Source organism: Nesoenas mayeri (genome assembly GCF_963082525.1).
Source record: "Nesoenas mayeri genome assembly, chromosome: 25".
In the NCBI taxonomy this organism is placed as follows: domain Eukaryota; kingdom Metazoa; phylum Chordata; class Aves; order Columbiformes; family Columbidae; genus Nesoenas; species Nesoenas mayeri.
In genome coordinates, this window is record NC_137549.1 from 4,719,863 (window position 1) to 4,737,733 (window position 17,871).

At 50.9% G+C, this 17,871-nt stretch overlaps 1 protein-coding gene across 1 annotated transcript in view; it reads left to right on the top strand.

Annotated features, from left to right (window-relative positions):
- Positions 1-17,071, top strand: part of INSR (insulin receptor) — a 40,224-nt gene extending 23,153 nt beyond the window's left edge. Inside the window, exons 4-21 of the mRNA XM_080359458.1 lie at positions 384-529; positions 782-926; positions 1,147-1,361; positions 2,231-2,357; positions 2,833-3,083; positions 3,399-3,566; positions 4,184-4,385; positions 8,433-8,701; positions 8,894-9,036; positions 9,639-9,798; positions 10,118-10,217; positions 10,474-10,541; positions 10,711-10,940; positions 11,426-11,536; positions 11,616-11,775; positions 12,569-12,698; positions 12,984-13,118; positions 14,592-17,071. Coding sequence (XP_080215584.1) covers positions 384-529; positions 782-926; positions 1,147-1,361; positions 2,231-2,357; positions 2,833-3,083; positions 3,399-3,566; positions 4,184-4,385; positions 8,433-8,701; positions 8,894-9,036; positions 9,639-9,798; positions 10,118-10,217; positions 10,474-10,541; positions 10,711-10,940; positions 11,426-11,536; positions 11,616-11,775; positions 12,569-12,698; positions 12,984-13,118; positions 14,592-14,946 — 3,115 coding nt within the window. The 3' untranslated portion in view covers positions 14,947-17,071. The remainder of the gene's footprint in view (positions 1-383; positions 530-781; positions 927-1,146; positions 1,362-2,230; positions 2,358-2,832; positions 3,084-3,398; positions 3,567-4,183; positions 4,386-8,432; positions 8,702-8,893; positions 9,037-9,638; positions 9,799-10,117; positions 10,218-10,473; positions 10,542-10,710; positions 10,941-11,425; positions 11,537-11,615; positions 11,776-12,568; positions 12,699-12,983; positions 13,119-14,591) is intronic.
- Positions 17,072-17,871: the final 800 nt, after the last annotated feature.

Sequence of the window (17,871 nt, forward strand, 5' to 3'; positions counted from 1 at the left end):
CTTTATGTACAGCCCTTAATCAGAGGATTCCCAGATGCACAGCTGGCTCTCCGCTCATTAAATACACATTTGATTAACGATCTTGGGATGGAGACTGGGCCGGCGATTCTCGATCGTGAACCCCTGGTGTGTGTAGCACTGAGCAGCATCGGGGTGGACGGACTGTTCAAAGTCATTCTGGTTGCCGTTACGTAGGAAGGGACTCAGCGATTAGCGTTCAGAATGTAGAAATGACAGTTTAAATTGTTCTCAGCAGTTATTTGGAGTTCCGAAGAGCTGGCAAGTGAACCCCATGACGTATTGTCACTTTGAGTTGATCACCCTGCTTGTAAGAGTTGCTGGGAAGCATCATGTTTGCCGTTGCTGATTGTGTCGTTCCGCAGCTTGCACTGCACGCCGTGCGCGGGGCCCTGCCCCAAGGTCTGCGACTACGGCAAGGAGAAGACCATCGACTCGGTGACGTCGGCCCAGGAGCTGCGCGGCTGCACCGTGGTGAACGGGAGCTTGGTTATCAACATCCGCGGAGGAAGTGAGTTCTCGCGAGCGCGGGGTCGGGAACACAGCGCCGCACCGGGGCTGCGGCATTGCTCTCTCTGAATGGGGTGGGAAAAGCACTGGCAAAGGAAAGGCCCTTGTCATGTTCCCTTGGGGCTCTGTGCTGGTTTTTTAAGGTCTTACAAATCTACGTAAAGCAGTTCTATTTATCTATACAGTTGGGCTCCGATATCAGTGTTTCTGTCTGTGATATCAGAAAACTAAAGCCGATGTTTCCTCTCCGTAGATAACATAGCAGCTGAGCTAGAAGCGAATCTTGGCTTGATAGAAGAAATCTCAGGTTACCTGAAAATTCGCCGCTCTTACGCCTTGGTTTCTCTTTCTTTCTTTCGTAAACTCCATCTGATCAGAGGAGAAACCCTGGAGGCTGGGTGAGTTCTTCCAAAAGACGTTTTGTTTTAGCGCTTGGAAGTCTGAGGTGTGCCGGTGCTGTATTGTACGCAATTCCTGAGTTGTTTTAAATCTTCCTATGGGGAAGATAGTTTGTGTTCATTTTTCCTTGGTGTCTGGATTAGTGCATAAGAAAACAATCAAAAAAGGAGTTTTCAGTGGATCCTCCCCCCAACCCACACTGTCATTCTCTGCTTTCAGGAATTATTCATTTTACGCCTTGGACAACCAGAATCTCCGCCAGCTCTGGGACTGGAGTAAACACAACCTCACTATCGCACGGGGGAAACTCTTCTTCCATTACAACCCCAAGCTGTGCTTGTCGGAGATCCACAAGATGGAAGAGATCTCGGGGACGAAGGGGCGGCAGGAGAGGAACGACATTGCCCTGAAGACGAACGGCGACCAAGCCTCGTGTAAGAGACTCGCGGTGCAGCGAGACGCGTCGTTCGCCTTTCCCTCTGCCTTGCTAGCCTTGCTCTCCTATTAAAGTATTATCATATTTCTCTTGGCCTAGTCCTTGGTTTTCCAGGGACCGGCTTTGTCCATTTGGTAAAGCCCCTGGTGTGTGGTTTGGTTCTCCATTGGCCAGAACCATCCTTTGGTCTTCAGAATTTTGCTCTTTTTCAAGGCCGAGTTTATTGTTGTGTCTTCCCGAAGAGTTTAGCGCAACTTAAGCTCAGGCCAGGCAGGGACTTTGTGCTCAGAACCTGATTAATAGTCATAATCTTCTTTCCCCATGTCATGAGGTGACAGTGCGCACGGAACAAGCCCCGCAGAGGATTTGCACCATCTCTGGAGCTGTGCGAAGGAGTCGCTATGGCAACAGAGATATTTTTGCAACTCTTTTTTGTTGCGCTTCGCGGAGGTTTTTAAGCGGGTTGGATGTCGGGGCAGCCGGAGGTGGTCGCGTTTCTCTTCGCCAGCGTTGACTCCGCTCTGCTGAGCTGTTCGCTGGGACGCCCCAAACCGCAGTTCGCCAATGTGTGCGGCTTTTTGTTTGATTTGACATTTCAAGACCAGTTTTTCATGAGCCCGTGTTTGTTCTGGCTGTGGGGCCGGTGAAATGAACGTTCTTCCTCCCTCTACTGCAGGAATGGCAGATCCCATTGGAGCTCCATCTGCTCCAACCTGCTCGAGTAGCATCAAAAGGGAAGGGTTTTAATGAACAGCTCAACGCCAACGTTCTCAAGTTCATCCATGGAGAAAATAAACTTCTGAAAGGATCGACAATAGAAACATTCCTTTTTTAGCACTAACAAAGCTGTTGTCGCTTTCGTTACAGGCGAAAATGAACTGCTGAAGTTTTCTTCTATCCGAACTTCTCACGACAAGATCCTGTTGAAGTGGGAGCCGTACTGGCCGCCCGATTTCCGGGACCTGCTGGGATTCATGCTGTTCTACAAAGAAGCGTAAGTGATCCCCTCGGGGACTGTCAGGCTCCTACGCTCCAGTTTCCACTGTCACCCTCTATAAAGTGTTCATTGAGATTCCCGTGTACAGTCAAAATTCCTCATTTAGCAGCAATCCAAACGTTAGTTACTCCGACTGTTCTAGACATACATAATCTAACCATGGAGTTTATCACCTTCCCGCTATCTCCAGGGGTTGTTGAGGTGTTTGTGCTCTTTGAGGTGGGAAACATCCTTTTAGAATCAAGGTTACCAAGCTGATTTTTGTAAAGCTGCAAATAATGAGCCTGGATCGAGCTGTTGGGATCAGTACCTGATCTGGGTTGAAAAGCACGTTGTTTTCAGAATACGCACAATGAGGTAGTTTTATTTTCTCCAGAGGGTCAAGAATTACAACTTCCTTTACAACAACGTCTTTAGATATGTTTTTAAAAGCTTAAATTATGTTAATTTGAGGCTTTTTTTTCCCCTCAAGTCCCTACCAAAACGTGACGGAGTTTGATGGCCAAGATGCGTGTGGATCAAACAGCTGGACAGTTGTGGATGTCGATCCGCCGCCGCGCTCCAACGAGCCCAAGGCCCAGGCCCAGCCCGGGTGGCTTCTGAGGGGCTTGAAGCCATGGACACAATACGCCGTGTTTGTCAAAACTCTGGTCACCTTCTCGGATGAACGAAGAACCTACGGTGCAAAGAGTGAAATCATCTACGTTCAGACCAACGCTACTGGTCAGTGTCGTTAGATTAACGTTGCTTTGCGAGTGAAAAACAAAAATAGATGTAAATTGTCTTCTGCTTGAGAGTCCTGATAGTCCCATGTCCGGGAAACTTCTTGCTGCTCTGCTTTGCTTGGAAGGTATTCCTACAAATGGAATAATGTGCTTTGCTGCGTGGGGAGCTGGTGCCAACGCGCAGCTCTTGCACCAGAGTTCTGTGGCCCCCCGGTGTGTCCTGTTGGGTGTCCCGGTGTCCTCTGCCCGTCCCTGGCTCCCCCCAGCGGAGCGGTGGGACTGATGTGGCTCTGTCTCTTTTCCTCCCTCGCAGTTCCATCCGTCCCTTTAGATCCCATCTCCGTTTCCAATTCTTCATCCCAAATCATCCTGAAGTGGAAACCGCCCTCCGAGCCCAACGGCAACATCACGCACTACCTGGTGTTCTGGCAGCAGCAGGCAGAAGACAGCGAGCTCTATGAGCTCGATTACTGCTTAAAAGGTGCGTGTTTCTCCTTCAGCCTTTCTCAGGATTGCCTGGAGATTTTTCACACGCGTTGGGGACGCTCTGGGTGCCCAGTTTTGCTGTTTTCAAGGTTATTGTTCAATAGACAGGCTGAGGCGCAGCTGTGTTCTCCCAGTGCTCAGCTACATTAGGTGGCTCTCCGAAAACAAAGTGATGGGATATTCTTTTGCCTTTAGGGATCTCCCTGCTGCACTTGTTCCTTTTAAACCAAGTAGTAAGTTTAATAACAGCTATGGAGATAGTAAGATCTCAGTGACTCTGGAGATCAGCGGCCAGGTTGATTCTTTAAGACATCCTGTGCCCGGTTTGGGATTCTCTGGGAACACAGCTTTGCTGAGCACGCCCAGAATCTCACCCACAGCCCCGTGTTACCTGAACTGAGCTGAACTGGGTGGAACTCTGAGCTCCCTTTCAGAAATAGCACAGTTTGGAATCAAAGGCCTGTCAGAAAATAAGGAAAGCTGCTTCAACCGGGTCCAAAAGCTCAGGAGGCACCAGGAGTCTTGTGTACTCTTGGTTTGGATCTTTGTAGGATCCAACATCTGCTGCTGCTGTGTCAGGTGTGAGTGACACCAAAATGGTTTTGTCCACAGGGTTAAAACTGCCCTCAAGGACGTGGTCTCCTCCTTTTGAATCCGAAGACCCTCAGAAGTATAATCAGAGTGAAAACGAGGATGTCAGCGGAGAGTGTTGTTCCTGTCCTAAAACAGATTCTCAAATACAAAAGGAGCTGGAAGAGTCCGCTTTCCGCAAGACGTTTGAGAACTATCTTCACAATGAGGTTTTTGTCCCCAGGTATGAATAGTGAACAATGGTCGGATGGTCAGGGGTAGGGGGATGTAATTGATTATTAAACCAAAACATCGGGCTGGACGTGGCCGTATTGCCCGTCTCTGTCGGCTCTATTGAGCCTGTCTGGTCCAGCTGAATGAGCAGGTTGGAGACTGAGAACTGAGCACCTACAGCCGATGTTATTGCAGGTTTGGAAGATTCTGCTCTTGTTTTCTGACTCTGAATTCTCCTCAGCTGAGAGTGGAGTGAGAGAATCCTTAGCAAACAGCTCCAGGCCCACAGCTCCTTTAAACTCGGGTGTTGCCAAAGTAGCTGGTTTATTTTCTTTCCCCAAATTTTGTGGTCAAGCTTGAAAAGAAAAGAAAGAAGGGAAGTTTACCATGCCGCAGCTTGTCCTTCAGCGAGGTGTGCGCTCTTCCTTGCGCTTAGCCTGGGAAACGCCTGCGATGCCACGAGGAGTGCGGGTGCTGCGGGTGCTGATGTCCTGTCCTGAGTGTCCCCGCGCCTCGTACGCACCCGCACGGGGAGCGCTAGAGCCTCCAGGGCATCACCCTCACGGTTTGTTCTCTCCGTTTATGCTCTTCTCACTGCCCTTACCTAACCAACGTTTATTTTCAGGTGCTTCCCAAAAGCCATGTTAATGCACTGGGTATTTTTGACTGTGGGGTGCATTAATAGCCGGCGTCCCCCCCACCCCCGCCAACCTGATTTGCTGCCTGCAGCTCTCGCCTCGCGCACATTCTCTCCTTTTGCTGGTTCTTTGCTGCTAGTGCCCATCAGGATGAGTTTCAGCGTGCAGAACGATGCCAGGACACGTGTTCAGAGCAGAGGAGAACCAAACAATGTACAAACGCCAAGCACCTCTTGACTTAGGCAGCAAACTGTGACACTCTGATTTCTTTTTTGTTTTCTTTCTTCAATGTTACTGTGCAGCCAGCCCGGGATGCTTCTCAGGCCAGTTTCTGGGGTATGTATTTTAGGAAGAAACCAATCACCAGGATGTGCCACCTTGTCAGCCTGCTAAGGAAGAAACCTCCTCTTCCCCCGGGCTAACTGATCCTTTCCGTACCAGCCCTTCTCGCTGTTATCGGTCAGCACTAAAGATACTTTCCTGCTGACACTTGTCCTGCGTGTGGTTTCCGACCGGCCCCAGGCTGTGACAGCGTAAACTAGAATGAATTTTCCTGGCAATACTGTGCCTTTGCCTGCTCAGGAACCTCTGAGCTGAGGCCGATGGGGAATAGGAGAGGGCAGAGGTGCAGAGGACAGAGCAGCTGAGAAGTTATTCCCCCTACGTCTTGTCTCCTCCTTTTCCACTTCTCTCCTCTCGTTCTGTTCACGACTCTCCCATCCCTGTGCTCTTTCCCATCCGGACGAGGTTTTGCCGCAGATGGGCCTCAGTCCAGCTCCCATCTCACCCGCTGTGCTGAGAAACCCCGCTGGAAACCACCGCAGCGGTTCCTTCCCCTCTACATGGTCAAGTAGCTTCTCCAGGAGATACCATCGCAAGCCTCGGGGATTAATTTGCTCTGGCAAAGCAAACTAGAAGTTTCTAAGCCCTCGCCGTACCCAGGCGGAGCTCAGGGGTGTCTTTACACCTGTCACCTCCCTGGCTGAACAAAGTGGCCATCAGAAGCTGATGCTTTGTTTCTTCTCTCCTGTGTTAGCTGCTCTTACCTCAGATGGGGTTCAGCGCAGCTTGGAGCAGGCGGGTGGGTGCGCGTTGCCTGGGAGGCCGTGGAGCCTCCATCCCTGGAGATGTTGAGGCTCCGAGCAGGGGGCGGCTCGTGCAGCCTCCAGAGGTGCCTCCCGAGCTCAGCCAGCCCGGGATTCTGTGCAAACCATGGAGAGATTTCCAAGAAAGTCCTGAGGGGCAGAAAGGAGCTAAATGGCTGCTCTTCAGGGTGTGATTTCATGTGGATTCTCCACCGGTACTGCAGAAGAAGCGGTTTCTCATCTGTCTCTCTGTCACACGCACTTGTGCCATGATGAACAGGAGTGGGCTACAGAGTGGACAAGGTCTGGGAAATGACTCCTGTTAAAAGCGGCTTTTTTGATTCCTGGTTTCCCAATTAACCCAGTGAACAGATATATAGGTGCTCTTACCAGGGGGAGGACGGGCTGGCTGTTCCTCTGCTCTTGGCAGATGTGTGGAAAAGCTCGGCTTAAACTGGGTCTAAAATCCCCGCGCGGGCCGTGGTGTGTGTGATAAATTGTCACGTTGTCACGGGAGCAGGAACCAGAACCTGAGAATTCCGCAGGAGTTCCTGAAGCGCCCATAAGGAAAGTTGCATGGGAACAGCTATGGGAAGGCGCCACAGATTTGAAAGTACGGAGAATCTGGCAAGAATATCGCTGCAAATCCAGGATAATAAATATGTGAAGATCGGGATTTACAGCTTCAAAAGCTTTTTCTCGCTCACTGTTACTTGAGAGGGGAGAAGTTATTCCAGAGTTTTACTCTCTGTTGTATCAGTGGTCAAATTACTGTTTTACTTGTGAAGAACAGATTTCTCCGAAAGCCGAGGAACAGCTGAGCCCACACTTTGCAAACGGTGGCGCGTAACTCAAGCCCAAAAAAGGTCCTGTTTGACTATCAAGATTCCTCCCAACCTGGGACCTGGGTCTCTGAACTCTGCCCCATTGTTGGGGACACTGTTCACAACAATGCTCAAGCGGAGATAACGAGTTAATTAGTAATTAGAGACAACAAAAATCAGGAATGTGCTCTTCTGAACCCGCCGCTTTGCGTCCCGTTGATCCTTTTCATCAGGTGGATGGCAAAAGCTTCCATGATTGCGTCCAACCTGATTTGAGGAAACCTTAAAACTGGCTTTTCTGCCTCGTTGCGTTTGCTGTGGGAGGAGAAGTGACTGCAGGGCACGGCGCTGGCGCTGCAGACGGGACCTGGGCTGCGCAGCTCCCCGTTGTAGCCACGTTTGGCCAATGATTTGCCCGGCGCTCGGAGGCGGCAGCGGAAAGTTCAGCTCGGATCTGCTCCAGCACCCCGGGACATTTTTAGAGGCTGGAGACGCCTCAAGTGCGGGTTCAGCTCAGGTCGCTCTTTGTACCCATTAATAGCTCCGCACACAAAACGAGCATCATCCCCTTAAAATGCACGGCCTGCTTTTAAAACGACGTTAATTCCTTTAGCGTAACAAAGCGCTGTTACTGATTCACCGTGCTGGGCGGTTCCCAACCTGGAGTTCTCTGTGGCAGGACGTGAAGCTCTAGAACAAGGAATTTTGGTTTGATACTAGTTCTTTCTTTTTCTCACCCATGAAAATGACATTTGTGAATGGCTCTTAATTGGGCTGAATTGATTGTGTTTACTGACAAAACTGGATTTAAGGTTGGCTGATGGCACTGGGAACCGAGGGAGCTGCCAGGGCTGCTTTTACAACTGCCAAAACCTGAGTGTTCAGGCTGAAATGCGATAATTTCAGAGGTGCTATTTGCTTAATGAATCCACCCAACGAATAATCCGGATCCGTGAGTTTTAAATTCATCTGTTGCAAAGAGCGTAACAGTTTTGGTCTCTTGGGAAAAGGTTAAAATCGCCTGTTTATCTGTTTAGACTCAGCCTTAGGGTTCTGAGTGGCAGAGGGGACACTGGGCGCTGGTCTCGTGCTTTGCAAACGTGTGTTTGTGACACTGGGAACATGTGGCACGGCGAAGGTCACCAGCCCGGGGGCTGCGACGCGGCGTCGTTTGCTCCCATTAAACCCAACACGCGGCGGCAGAGAGAACCTGAGAGGGTCTAGAAAAACTCGAATTCTCAAGCAAATACTTTAGACTTGGATTTATTTTCATGTTTTTCCCTGTATGAAGTTGTGCAGAGAAAGAGCCTCAGGGTGTATAATTTTTAAAGCATTACAGGCGAGGCAAATTGCGTATTTTGGGGGTTTTTTTAAATCCAGAATTTCTTTGTTGCATTGAATTTGGATTTTCCGGGGCGCTCTGAGCCCTCCCGTTTGACCTCTTCCTTTGCAGCTGAGCACCTTTGTATTGAACCCAGCAACTAAAACCCTAACCTGTGTTACTTAACAGGCCGTCAAGAAAGCGCAGGGACCTCGGCTCCGTGGCAAACGCCACTGTGGTGATTCCCACCGTCCCGTCCTCCCCGAACAACTCGGCAGCGTCCGAGAACGCTGAGGAGCAAAAACCCTTTGAAAAGGTGAAGTCCAAGGAGTCGCTGGTGATCTCGGGGCTGCGCCATTTCACCGGGTACCGCATCGAGCTCCACGCCTGCAACCACGACGCCCAGGAGTCGCGCTGCAGCGTGGCAGCCTATGTCAGCGCCAGGACCATGCCCGAAGGTAGGTAATTATCCTCCTGAGCGTGGGGTTAATGGATGTGTGCAAAATGCTGCCGTTCCTGTGGCAGCGAGTGGAAATACAGACACGTCGTGCGGGGCGGCGCTGTCCTTATGTCCGGATAGAAAAGGGTGATAGATGAATTTTTGAGTTTGGCCCAAGACATGAAATAAAGTAACTCATCCCTGGTTCCAGCCAAGGCCGATGACATCGTGGGGCCGGTTACGCATGAAGTGGTTGAAAAGAACAGCGTGCACTTGAAGTGGCAGGAGCCAAAGGAGCCCAACGGCCTCATTGTGCTGTACGAGGTGAATTACGGGCGTCTCGGGGAGACAGAGGTGAGAGTTTCCGCTTGTCCCTTAACACGCTTGGAGAATTAACTCCGCCTGCAGTTCAGTCTTTCATAGTCCTTGGGCGTGTGGTTTTCTGTCCCGGCTGGTTTCCTTGTGTACCAACCAACGTGACACAGAACTTTGCCGGTGGATTTGTGTCCCCTGGAGGTTTGTGGCAACATTGAGAAATAAAAATCTGCCTCTGCGGCGCCTGTTTGCCAAACAAGCGTATCTAATTTGCCAGCTTTCCGCGTGCAGTTTTTATAGGAGCTTTATGTCACAGCAAACATACGTCTCAATTTAAGTTGCGCAGAGAAGCTGAGGAAGGGGTGAGCTCGTGGGCAGAACGCGGAGCCGCGCAGCCTTGCCAGGCCCAGCTCCGGTTTCAGGGCTGAGCTCTAGCGTAAAACACAAACCCAGGGCAAACCGCTCAATGGGAAACAACTCGAGCACCTGGAAACCCAATTTGGGTGCATTTACAGCCCGATGTGTGTGCGTTTTCCAGACCGGGAGGCGAGGCGGGGATCCCGGCTGCTGTCGGAGCTGTCGTTGCGGCGATGGCGTGACGCAGCCTTCCTCTGTGCTCCCTCCTCCTCCTCCTCCCGCAGGAAGCTCATTTCTGCGTGTCCCGCAAGCATTTTGCCAGCGAGCAGGGCTGCAGGCTGCGGGGGCTGCAGCCGGGAAACTACAGCGTCCGCATCCGAGCGACGTCTCTGGCCGGGAACGGCTCCTGGACAGAACCCACCTATTTTTACGTGGCCGATTACCGTGAGTTCATTTTGTTTTCAATGCGTGTTTCCTGATAGAAGCCCAGGTTATTTTGGGGAGATGGGGGTTTAGCAAGGAGCACACAGGGAGCCGTAGGGGCTCATAAAATATTTAGCAATGCAGCTACTCTCTGGGAACTGCAATGCTGTAGAAATGTGTGACTTCTCTTCGCAGAGCTGCAGCCCCACATTCTGTGTCTGAAATAGCCTCTAGTTTCATATTTGTTCAGTTTATTCAAGGGGTTGATGTTACTGAGGAAAAGACTTGGATTTTGGACCCTTATGACACCTCCAACTCTCTCTCTCTCTCTCTCTCTTAGTGAATGCTCAGCCTAATATTGCTGTTATCATTGTTCCGATTATTTTTGCCATAATAATTGCTGGAATTATTGGAGCTGCTTACGTGCTCGTGAAAAAGAGGTGAGTGCCGTTTTCTGTTTCCGCCAGAATAAGCAAAACTCGTATTCAAAGATCTTATTTTATTTGTTGGAATTAACTCTGTGTTTATTTTCTAATTGACATAACGGTGGCGACATTAGTTTAGGAAATATTTTGTGCCTTTGGAAGCGGGGACTGTGTGTTTGCTGGTGCTTTGGGAGTTAATCAAACCACCTGCAGTTCTCATGCGTCACAGGCTGCAAACCTGCTGAAGAATTTGTTGGGTTTTCTTTTCCAGACAAACCGAAGGACCAACTGGACCACTCTACGCATCCTCCAACCCCGAATATCTCAGCGCCAGCGACGGTGAGCACTTTATCCGCTGCTTTATCTCTTGTGTCGTCACTCAGGTGGGGTTGGCGTTGTCTTGATGGAGTGTTCTAGTCTTTTTGTTTCAATTTCTACCCATGGCAGCGCTGGAATGTCTTTCGAAAGGTACTTGCTCGACTCAGAAACGTTTCCTTTTGCTCCACAGTCTATGTCCCCGATGAGTGGGAGGTTCCGCGGGACAAGATCACGCTGCTGCGGGAGCTGGGCCAGGGCTCCTTTGGGATGGTCTACGAGGGCATTGCCAAGGACATTGTCAAGGGGGAGCCCGAGACCCGCGTGGCCGTGAAAACCGTCAACGAGTCGGCCAGCCTGCGCGAGCGCATCGAGTTCCTCAACGAGGCGTCCGTGATGAAAGGCTTCAGCTGCCATCACGTGGTAATTAGCGTCGCCTCGCGTGATTAGCAAGCGCCATTGCATAGCAGTGCTTTTAAAGCTTGGCGTTCGGCTTGCAGAAGCACTTGATCGAAAAGAGCCTTGGGTGGATGCTTTAGTAGTGTGAGCGTCAAGATTTAAGGCTGGGGTGGGGTATCTAATCCCAGTTTGTGTCCTTGCTTTCATGGGATTGAATTTCATGGAATTGAATTGGATTTGAATTGGATTCTGTTTGTGGAATAGAATTGAATTGATTGTATGGGTTAAGGTCATTTTTAGGGTGGCTTTAAATGCATCTTAGGCTGATGACAGCTCAGTTGCATTTCATATTTTATAAAATGCATCCTACAAAGGTTCTCAGTGTGTCAGGGCTCTGTGGTGCTGTCCTGAGCTCTGGTTCGGGGCTGTTGGCTTTGCCATGTCCCCCGTTTTCCATATCCCAGTGTGGCTGGACACAACCTTGAGGGAATCTCTTGCTTGTTTTCCAGGTTCGCCTCCTTGGGGTGGTCTCCAAAGGGCAACCGACTCTAGTGGTCATGGAGTTAATGGCACATGGAGATTTGAAGAGTTACCTTCGCTCTCTGAGACCCGATGCCGAGGTAGAGACAGGAGAGAGAGAGAGTCTGTTGTGCCGCGGAGTCACTCGATGTGGTTTCTAACCTTCTGTGTTCCTTGTAGAACAACCCGGGTCGTCCCCCGCCCACGCTGAGGGAGATGATCCAGATGGCCGCCGAGATCGCCGATGGCATGGCCTACCTGAACGCCAAGAAGTTCGTCCACAGAGACCTCGCGGCGCGCAACTGTATGGTCGCGGAAGACTTCACTGTGAAAATTGGAGGTACGTAGGTGTGGTCAGAAGATAATCCTGTGGGTCATGTTGGCTGTAAAGGCCAAGACCAGTGCAGCAAACACGGGGGATTTTCAGTGGCTCCCTTTGGAAACGCAGCAAACTTTGCTCTGTGTCTCCCCGGTGAGATAATTGTATGGATTTTAGTAAGAAAATAATCTCCCTTAGAGCCAGAGCAGCTTTTCCTCACCTTCTCCATTCTCAAACCTCTATCCGAAAAGCTTATTGCCTTTCCAGCCTGAGCTGCCTGGGGTTACATCACTGTTCTTGAATTTCATGAGAATTATGATAAAGAAAGTGTTGGGTACAGCAAACCAAGGGCTGATAATCCTGTTGTTAGGTCAGGTGTGTTTGAAAAGCCATTTATCTTCCACAAGAACTAGTTTTGAACCCAAACCCTTTTAGAAATAAGCAAATACAACATGTAAAAATAAACCCAAACCCCAGAGCCTGGTGGTTTTTCACACCTTTTTGGACGCCAAGCCAAGGCCGTAGCATTTCAGGGCAAAGAGAGCTCTGTTTTATTTAGAAGGGATGAATAGAAATAATGTTTGGAAGAGAAGCTGTTACTAAAAAATGCACCTTTGCCGTCTCTATCACGGCTCTGTAGGAAAAACGCAGGGAAAAGGGAAGTGTTTAGAATACTCATCATAAGGTGACTGATGGCTGCACGTTGGGCCATGGGAAACTCAGGGTGCATGAAAATGACCCGAGGTCGAGGGAAGGAAACGTTCATCTGGAGATGATGCGCAGACGTGTAACACGTCCCCATTGCTTCCCTCAGACTTCGGCATGACCCGAGACATCTACGAGACGGATTATTACCGCAAAGGGGGCAAAGGGCTGCTGCCGGTGCGGTGGATGGCGCCCGAGTCGCTGAAGGACGGTGTGTTCACTACGTATTCCGACGTGTGGTAAGTCGGACTCTGCGATCCCAGATGGATTCGAGCTCAGTTTTAACACACCTGGTTTAAATTGTGAGTTACCGGCTTAGAGTACAGACGTAAGTGTTCCTGCTCCATGGGGGGATTGCGCTGGGTGAGCTTTTGAGGTCCCTTCCAACCCCTGACATTCTGGGATTCTGTGATTGTTTGGAAATCCTCTTCTTAACAATATAGTCGTCCTCTTTTAATGTATATTCTCCAAAATAAAGAGTGTCGCTTGTAGATCTCCAGGATGTTTTCTTCTCTGTTTCTTAGGTCGTTTGGTGTCGTCCTCTGGGAAATAAGCAGTTTAGCGGAGCAGCCGTACCAGGGACTCTCCAACGAGCAGGTGCTGAAGTTCGTGATGGACGGAGGGTACCTGGACCAGCCAGACAACTGCCCCGAGAGGCTGTAAGTGACACGGGGACAGCTGACCCCACCACGCTCCTCAGCTGGTGACACAAGGCACCTCTCAACCCCTTCTCTGCTGGGGAGGAACTAAACACATTTTAGTTGAGCCTCCTCACACAGAAATTCAACCAGCGCATCCATAGTGATCCAGGATTAAAGACCTGAGCCAGCCTGTTGCACTAGAAGGGAAATTAAACCACGTTTTAAGCACAAGCAAAGCTTAAATAAACCCCCAAGCGCTGTATCAGTTGCCCAAACATCACGTTTTCCCTCCACTCCACGCTACGGGGTGGCAGTTGGCTGGTGTGACGTGGCAAGGCTTGGCCAGGAGCCACGTCCACGTGGCTGCGGAGCCTGGAGAGCGGCTCGTTAATCCCGGCTCTCTGGGGGTTTCTGCCATTCATCTCTCCGCGCCGCGGAAGTAGCCCTGAGAATCACAGCGACTTTTCCCCGCTGGTTTTCAGAGATGCGGTTTGTGGCTGATGAGAGGGGAGAGGCGGGCGGACGCTGCGCGGAGCCGAGAGCTGCTCCAAGTGGCCAAAGCCTTTTTGCTTCTGTTGCAGAAGCATTGCCTCTGTTAAAGTACAAGGCCAGGCAAGGTCAGGGAGAGAGGCAAGAGGCCCAACACCTCGTAGGGATGGCAAAAGGAGCCTGATGTTCTCCTGCGCTGAGGTGAAGGGTTATTAATGGTGAGGTTTAGTGTCTGGGGGTGACCGTGTCCCCAGCTCTGGCAGCACCGCAGCTTCCCAGGTGCTCCCTGAGCTGCTTCTGCCAGAGTAATTAAACAAAACCCCATTAGGAAGCGTTTAAGCTGAGCTGGGGCGTTGGGATGGGCGGGAGGAGCCCTGGCTGGAGAAGGGAACGCAGGTGGCGATGGGTTCTGGGAACCCCGGCCCGCGTCTGGCCACAACAGCACTTCAGAACCCGACAGCAAATGTGTTTTGTGAGTATCCTTCTGGAAACAGCTGCTGTCCTGAACGCTTGTCCCTCAGACTCCGCTTTGAAACTGTTTGTACATGGAAGTTCTTTCTCCCCGGTGTCTGATACCACGCGACCTCTTGCCGCAGTGTTGCCTGGTGTTGGCAGGACCTCTGTCCTCCGCACGGTCTCCTGTTTGCCTTGAGGCCTGAGGAGCTTCGTTATCTCCCAGGCTGAGTTAAAATTAAAGTCAAAGGAATTAAGGAATCGTGACGCGGCTCTAAGTGCGTGCGCACACGCGGAGCGTGTGAACCGCAGCCCCGTTTCCTTCAGGAGCCGAGTTAAGAACAATTGAAGGAATTGGAAGGAATTTTTGATGTAGGCAGAAATAGGGAAAAAGGAGTGTCAGGATCCACAGGCAGATACGGAGGCTGGAAGGAGAACAAACAGCTCGGAGTGTCGGAGGAGCAGCGTGGGCGGGGGGTTGCAGATACCGATCGCGGATTGCGCGAAACTCTTTTCTTCCTCCCCTGAGCCTGGTTTGTCCTGATTTAGGCACAGCCTGATGCAGATGTGCTGGCAGTACAACCCCAAGATGCGTCCCACCTTCATCGAGATCATCGAGATGCTGAAGGACGACTTGCACCCCAGCTTCCACGAGGTCTCCTTCTTCTACAGCGAGGAGAACAAGCCTCTGGAGACCGAGGAGTACGAGATGGACTTTGAGAACATGGAGAGCATTCCCCTGGACCCCTCCTCGTACTCGCAGAGGGACAAAGCCCTGGGCAGGGACAACGGCCCCTCCATGGCTCTCAAGGGCAACTACGAGGAGCACATCCCGTACACTCACATGAACGGTGGCAAGAAGAACGGGCGCATTCTCTCCATGCCCAGGTCAAGCCCTTCCTAACGCTTCCTGTCCAGCCCAAGGGTTGTTTCTGCTTTTCCCCCCCCTCCACAAATCTCAGGACTCTCGGTATTGCTGCCACCGTGTATGACACACATCTACAGACTCTTCAGAGTTTTAATCATCTTATGATTAATACCTTTTTTGGTTTTTTGCCAAGTTGACTGGTTGTCAGTGGATTATCTGTGAACACAAATGGAAGAGGTTTCCATGGCTGCTGTCGCTCCGTAACCATGGTTTCAAAACAGGATGCGACCGTGTTGAGTTCGACCGAAGGAGGCGCATCCACATTTGCCAACAGCAAAAAAACCAAACAGCCGTGAAATTTGCTGGTATCTGAGCTACAGCGTAACGGTGCGGAACAAACCTGCTGCGGGCAGAAGCGTTTCCAGGAGAATTCCAGGCGTTGGGCATCCTCTTCACGACGGCAAAAGGGTTCAACACATCGCTCGGACGCGCCAGATCCTCAGATTGACCAATAGCTGCTGCTTTTGTACTTTTTCAAGAGTTAAATCCCGGGGGTGCGTGCGTGTGTGTGTGTGTGTGTGCGCGCGTGTGTGCGCTATCTATAAGTGGGGTGTATATGTATGGCAAAATATACACTTCTCTGGTGTTTTGTACATAGGTTTTGTATGTTCTCACAGGAGCTTTCCTCTTCTCGGAAGTGTGTCCTTATCTTTGTTTCCCGTTTCCCTGGAGTGACTGAATCCTAAAGAGATTATTTTTGTACTAAGGACTCTTGGGGTAGGTTTTCTCTCATTAACAAATGAGGAAAACGTGCCCGGAGCCAAAAGGAGCAGAAATCTGAGATTTGTGGGTACTTTCAAGACCAAACGGAGTAGGAGTCCCCTGACCTGAGATACGGAGTGTTCTGTCCTTACAGCATTGAGTATATATATTGTTTGTTGTAACATATTTAAAAATGTCTTTAGTTTAAATTTTAACTTCATATAAATTATTGACTGTTTATGATCCTTTCGGGGAGGGGAGAATTTGTGGGATTGTTTGGTCTTAAAGTGGTCCAAAGATTTCAGAATGAACTAATTTTAGCCCCATTACCCTTTTAGGAGCTCTGAAGCACACGTTAAGTTTATATTTGACAAGGCTTTATAATCCAGTTTCATGATTTATCCAGCGGGGTCCGCTGGCTCCAGCCGAGGCCCCGACGTCAAGTAATTGGGATTTCGCTGGGTTTGAGGGGCTGAAAGACACCAGAACATCCTGGTCCCGAGTCCCTTCGCTCCCGCATCGCAGACACAGCCGGCGAGCAGGACGGGCAAGAACTTTGGACCGACAAAGAGACGCTAGAGCCGATGTGAAGGAGGGAGAGCGTGAGAGCGCGGAGCTCTGGGCTCTGCCTATGGGGCGGGAAACGACTGTGACCATGTTACCCAGCTGCTGCTGCTCCGGCCGTGCGTCGCCTCCCAAAATTCCCATGAATTTCCCAGGACGCGTCGGGACATCAACTTTGCATCTTCTGGACTGCGCCTCGTTGTGCTGCTGTTCGCGAAGACGCCGGAGCCGATCAGCGCCAGGTGCTGGAAAAGAGCTGCGAAACTTGCAACGCGTCCCGTGGCGATGGGGGAGCGCGCTGGCGGGGAGAAACGGCCATAGAACCCATGTGGCGGGCCCGTGTTTCAAAAGGGAAGGGGGATGCTCAGTCCTCTGCTGCTCGGGGGGGAGCCCGAGGGCTGTTTTGTGCTCTACGCCAGGAGAAAAGGAGCTTCTCCCAACCTGTGAGTGGGGACGTCAGGCTGCGTGTGCTGTTGATTCCAGCCCGGGCGATGCTGCCGATTCCTCCCTGGAACCCGTGGATGGGGTCGAATGGGTCGGGAGCTCCGAGCGGGAGGACGAGGGGCTCGGTGGCACCGTGGTCGCTGGGGACAAAGGCAGAGGGAACGGGCTGCTCGCAGAGCTACTGGCAAACAGTCCCGACGTGGGTGAGAACCTTCGGTTCCTAACGGCCTCGTTTACATTTCTTCTGCTTTACGAAGTAGTGACTGTCGAGCAGCTCTGTCCTGCGCTGCGGGAAAGGAGACGTATCCTCGCGCTTTTCTAAGGAAGAGAAGTTTTTCTCCGTAGATTTTTTTTAATTTATTTTAATATATAAAACACTGTAAAAAGAAAAAACAGCAAACCATTTGTGTTCTTAAACACACGGAACGTGTCCGTTTGTACCCGTCAAACCCTGGCAGGTGGATGTGGTGGGATTGTTCTCGTCCTGTTCTGGTGCAGTCTACCTCAGTGTTTCTTAAGGATGTTTTTAATACTACGCACCTCTAAACCTGCTTCAATGTTCTGGTCTGGACCTGTTGTGGATCGGGGGACAATCAATATCGGCCGATTCCAATGCTGGGGACCATTCACGGAAGGGAATGGGCAGAGAACGGCTCGTCACTGATCATCGCCCGTCACTGATCATCGCCCGTCTGAGCGGTAATGACCAAAGGTAATGATCACCCGTTGGGCTCCGATGTTCTGGTATTGGCCTCTTAGTTCTGCTGTGATAATTAAAAGAAAAATTAAAAAAAAAAAGAACAAAAGAGCCATTTCAATGTTGGGACTTTAGCGAAGCGCTGCCGAAGAGGAGCAGCAGTGGCAGCGGGGACGTGCGCAGCCTGGGTTGGGGTTGGTTTGGGGTATTTTGGTCACGTTTTGGTCTCACAGGTAACCCCGAGTCCTGCCGGGAGGATGAGACCTCCCACAATAAACCCTTCCCAGCACGACCTCACTCCGATAACGTTTTCAATCGCAGTGACCACAACTGTGGGAATAGAAGATCTTTTCTATAAAGAAACGTCGGCACCTCGTATTGGGTCTGGCTGTCAAGGCCATTGATATTGGTTGGCCCTCCGAGTCCACTGGATTTGCAACGCTCGGCTCGCTGAACAAGGGAACGTTTGTCGCGCTGTGTGGACGGGCAGCTCC